Here is a 5503-nt window from a genome sequence, read left to right on the forward strand (position 1 = left end):
AATTATGTGTCTGTGCCATTTATGTATCCGGGGGTAATATTGGAAAACAAAATGCTTAGGGTCACGGCCAAGACTCATAAAGTAGCTGTGTTCAAGAATCAACATACTGAACTAGGAGAATCAATAACACTATCTGAATTCTGAGTTCCTATAGATGCCAATCATTCTGAACTTCAAAGGATAAAGTGAGATGCCAAAACTGTTCAGAAGCAAAAAACTAACAGCCCCGCTCATCTAATTAAGACTAATCTTCATATATGTTTTTGGAATTCATGGTATATTCTATTCTTTGTATCCTATTTTATTTTCAGTTGCTTGGGGACAAGCAACAATTTAAGTTTGGTGTTGTGATGAGCGGATAATTTATACGCTTTTTGGCATTATTTTTAGGTAGTTTTTAGTATGTTTTAGTTAGTTTTTATTATATTTTTATTAGTTTTTATTCAAAAATCACATTTCTAGACTTTACTATGAGTTGTTTTTCTGTGATTTCAGGTATTTTCTGGCTGAAATTGAGGGACCTGAGCAAAAATCTGATTCAGAGGCTGAAAAAGGACTGTAGATGCTGTTGGATTCTGACCTCCCTACACTCGAAGTAGATTTTCTACAGCTATAGAGACCCAATTTGCGCGCTCTCAATAGCGTTGGCAAGTAGACATCCTGGGCTTTCCAGCAATATATAATAGTGCATACTTTGCTCGAGATTTGATGGCTCAAATCGGCGTCCCAAGTCAGCATAGAAATTCTGGCGTCAAAACGCCAAAACTGGCATGAAAGCTGGAGTTAAACACCCAAACTAGCACAAAAGTTGGCGTTTAACTCCAAGAAAGGTCTCTACACATGAAAGCTTCAATGCTCAACCCAAGCACACACCAAGTGGGCCCCGGAAGTGGATTTCTACACTAACTATTCTAGCTTACTCATTTTCTGTAACCATAGGTCACTATTTTACTATAAAAACTACTTTTAGTGATTCATCTTGTACCTCATGACACTTTACACGTTTTATATTGTATTTTTGACGGCATGAGTCTCTAAACCCCATGATTGGGGGTGAGGAGCTCTGCTGTGTTTTGATGAATTAATGCAATTACTACTGTTTTCCATTTAATCACGCTTGCTTCTATTCTAAGATATTCATTCGCACTTCAACCTGATGAATGTGATGATCCGTGACACTCATCATCATTCTCACCTATGAACGTGTGCCTGACAACCACCTCCATTTTACATGCAATCAAGCTTGAATGTGTATCTCTTGGGTTTCTAATCTAAGATTGGAACCTTCGTGGTATAGGCTAGAATTATTGGCGGCCATTCCTGAGATCCGGAAAGTCTAAACCTTGTCTGTGGTATTCCGAGTAGGATCTGGGAAGGGATGACTATGACGAGCTTCAAACTCATGAGTGCTGGGCGTAGTGACAGATGCAAAAGGATCAATGGATCCTATTCCAGCATGAGTGAGAACCGACAGATGATTAGTCGTGCAGTGACAGCGCATTTGGACCATTTTCACTGAGAGGACGGATGGTAGCCATTGACAACGGTGATCCACCAACATACAGCTTGCCATGGAAGGAGCCTTGCGTGTGTGAAGAAGAAGACCGTAAGAAAGCAGAGATTCAGAAGACAGAGCATCTCCAAAACCTCAACCTGTTCTCCATTACTGCATAACAAGTATTTATTTCATGTTCTTTTACTTTTTACAATTAAATCTGAGAATTATTGATATCCTGACTAAGAGTTACAAGATAGCCATAGCTTGCTTCAAGCTGACAATCTCCGTGGGATCGACTCTTACTCACGTAAGGTATTACTTGGACGACCCAGTGCACTTGCTGGTTAGTTGTGCGGAATTGCAAAAGTGTGATTGTGATTTCTTGCACCAAGCATCTTTGAAATTACCTTATACACAGACCCGACATGCTAATCAGACGCAGATCTTTGATTTCCTTAGCACTAGTAAACTTGGGGGCCAGTGCCACCCATGTGACATTTGCATCTGTCGGAAACCTGGAAGATTGGAAGATGCCCAGTACCGCTGCCGTGAATTCAGAAACAATTTCATCCCAACACTTCTTTATGAAAATCATGTTGTACCTATCATTTCCTAGAGCCTTGGAAGATTCACAATCCCACACTCCCTCTTTAACCTCCTCAGGTGTTAGTTCCATCTCTAAAGCCAAAGCATCCTCCTCATTGGTCATTTCTACCAAACCATCTCTAAAACCCACCATAGAAGACTGCTCTTGATTATATAAACCCTTATAAAACTCCCTAATGGCAATCTTGATCCTAGCTTGATTTCTTATCAGTCTTCCATTAATAATCAGAGCATCAATTCTGTTATTCCTCCTTCTCGCGGAAGCTAAGTTGTGAAAATATCTCGTGTTTTTATCCATGTGCCTCGCATGCCTAGACCTCGACATCTGCTTCCAATGTAGTTCTTTCCTCACATACCATTTCTCGCAGCAAGTAACTAGCGCCTTCCTTCTTGCTTCCACTATTCCATCATAAGTCCCGTTACCGACGATGTCATCAATCTTCTTAATCTCTTCCTCATATTTCATGATTTTCTTGTCTATATCACCAAAATTGTCTCTATGCCATATTTCCAAAGGAACCGTCAAAGCCTTCAATTTATCGGTGAATTGCACCTCTTCTAACCCTCTCAATTCCACCTTGACCATTCTTAGAAATCCGTCATGTGTAAACCACAAATCTAGACTTTGGAATGGCCTCGGTCCGTCCCTTAGCCTCTTATCTTCCACTATAATCAGGCAGTGATCTGACAAACCCCGTGGACCACATCTTAAGCAATCTCTAAAAATACCTCCAGCCATTCCAAACTAACCAAAACTCTATCAATACGGCTATAGGAACGTCCTTTGAACCATGTAAACTTGCAGTCAGTAATCGGTAAGTCCACCAAACCCATGTCATTTATCCAATCTTTCAAATCTTGCGCCGACGGAGGTAAGCCATCAAAGCCTCGCCTTTCCTCCACTTGTGTAATCTCATTAAAGTCCCCCAAAAAACAACTAGGACCCTGAAACAAACCAGCCACATAACTCAATTCCTCCCACACAACAAGTTTCTAATCTCTAGAATGCGCACCATAGACCAAGAAAATGGCACAGTCAATAGAATTCTCCGACAAGACTCCTTCAACACACAACCATCTGTCACCTTTATAGCAATTTTTCATTCTAAAGAAATCATCATCCCACATTAACAACAACCCACCAGATGCACCTTCAGACCCCACATACTCCCACCCTGCACAACCATTTTCCCAAATTTTTAAAACATCAAATCTTGTCACTAACTGTCTTTTAGTCTCTATGAGGCGTAACATATTCAACCTATGTTTCCTCTTAAGGTCTTTCACCATTCGCATCTTCCTATCACCCCTTAACCCCCTAACATTCCATGAACTAACAATCATTTTAAAATATTGGTACACACCTTATTGTGACATTTGGGCCTGCTCCGTCTTACTTTAGCCTTTTGTTTTGCCAATCTTCTTCTCTGAGCAATTTTTTATTCTATTCTTGTAGAATAGCCATAATATCATCTTCTTCATTATATAGCATTGCTCCTTATTTCTTTGCTAAATCTCAGGTCCTTTGATTTTCCAACAGTTGCTCTTCCAATCTTTCACACTCATTACTACTGTCCTCATCATCACTGGCATGTCCTTCTTCCCTCATATGGTCCTCTCTGTCCCCATAGCCCTCTTCCATATTCTGAACTAGCAGATTTCTGTCACCAAAAGTATCGATTCCCAAGTCTTTATTAGCTAAGTTTGCATTAGCACCACCACCAATTTGATGGCCGGCACCATCACTGTGTCCCTCGTCAGCCCCTACGTTCACGTTGTCGTCCCCATGTACCCCCTCAACTAGTGTCACAGTGTCACCAACCAGTGCAACCTAATTTTCTAAAGTACAGCCCCCTTCCACCACCATTTTAGCTCCTCTTCTGGCAGTCTGATGAGTGGATATTTTATATGCTTTTTGGCATCATTTTCATATAGTTTTTATTATGTTTTGTTTAAGTTTTATTATATTTTCATAGGTTTTAGTGTAAAATTCATATTTTTGGATTCTACTTTGAGTTTGTGGGTTTTATGATGATTTTAGGTATTTTCTAGCTGAAATTGAGGAGTTTTGGCAAAGTCTAATTCAGAGACAGAGAAAGAATTGCAGATACTGTCAGGATCTGACCTCCATGCACTCGAAGGAGCATTTCTGGAGCTACATAAGTCCAAATGGCGTGAACTTAATGGATATGGAAATCTAACATCCAGAGCTTTCCAAAAATATATAATAATTCATACTTTGCTTTGGAAATGAAGGCCCAAAACTAGCGTTCAACGCCAGCCACTAACCTCATTCCTGGCGTCCAACACCCAGAAGGGAGTAGCTGGCGTCCAACACCCAAATAGAAGTCCCAAGCTGGCGTTCAACGCCCCTAAGGAGTCCTAGCACGTGGAGACACTCTAAACTCAGCCCAAACCTCACCAAGTGGGCCCAGAAAGTGGATTTTTGCACTACAAGATTAGCTTATCTTATTTCTGCAATCCTTAGTTAGCAGATTAGTATATATAGGAGAAAATCAACCATGTTTAGGAGCTCTCTCCAGCGTATCTTACATTCGAACACTATTCTATGTACAGTATAAGTCACCAACCTCCTAAGGTTAAGGTTAGGAGCTCTGCTGATTCTTATGAATTAATAATATCACTATTCTAATTCAACCTATGCTTGATTCTATTCTAAAATGTATCTTCGTTCTTCATCCTAATGGATTGGGAGTGTAACTTGACCGTCATCCCAATTCCACATGGGTTCTTGTAAGTCCTTGATGGGATATCATTGAACCACAAGCTTGATTATACATCTCTTTGACTGCTAATCTACAGCTTCGTTGGGGACTTCTCGAGACATCAGTTCAGCCGAGGTGCGGGGCAATTAGGGCCTTTGGAGTATAGGCTAGAACCCAAGGAGCAGCGTTCTCTGATCCGGAAGATCCGACCTTGTCTGTGGCATTTTGAGTAGGATCACCAAGTGAATGGACTGCTAGAGCTTCATCCTCGTTCAGATTGGATGACCGCTGACCCGGCGTTAATCATATACAACCTGCCATGGAATGAATCAATCAGAAATTGGAGTATATGGTGAGAAAAGTTGATCCAGAAGGAAGAAGCATCTTCGAAGCCTCAACCGTTCTCATACCATAGATTTCACACCTATTGATGAGCGGATATTTTATACGCTTTTTTACATCATTTTCATATAGTTTTTAGTAGTTTTTATTTAGTTTTTATAGGTTTTGGTGTTAAATTCATATTTTTGGATTCTACTATGAGTTTTTGTATTTTTGGACAATTTCAGGTATTTTATGGCTGAAATTGAGGAGCTGGAGCAGAAGTCTAATTCAAAGACAGAGAAAGCACTGCAGAAGTTGTCCAGATCTGACCTGCCTGCATTCGGAAGAG

General features: G+C 40.4%; 1 protein-coding gene across 1 annotated transcript; it reads right to left on the reverse strand.

The window, feature by feature from the left end:
* Window positions 1902-3448, reverse strand: LOC107611390. The gene is made up of 3 exons (XM_016313322.1): window positions 3125-3448; window positions 2834-3049; window positions 1902-2681 (listed from the first exon to the last, which is right to left on the reverse strand). Exons 1-3 carry the CDS (start codon window positions 3446-3448, stop codon window positions 1902-1904), a joined length of 1320 nt encoding a protein of 439 aa, XP_016168808.1.

This window comes from Arachis ipaensis, chromosome B08 (genome assembly GCF_000816755.2).
Source record: "Arachis ipaensis cultivar K30076 chromosome B08, Araip1.1, whole genome shotgun sequence".
Lineage (NCBI taxonomy): Eukaryota > Viridiplantae > Streptophyta > Magnoliopsida > Fabales > Fabaceae > Arachis > Arachis ipaensis.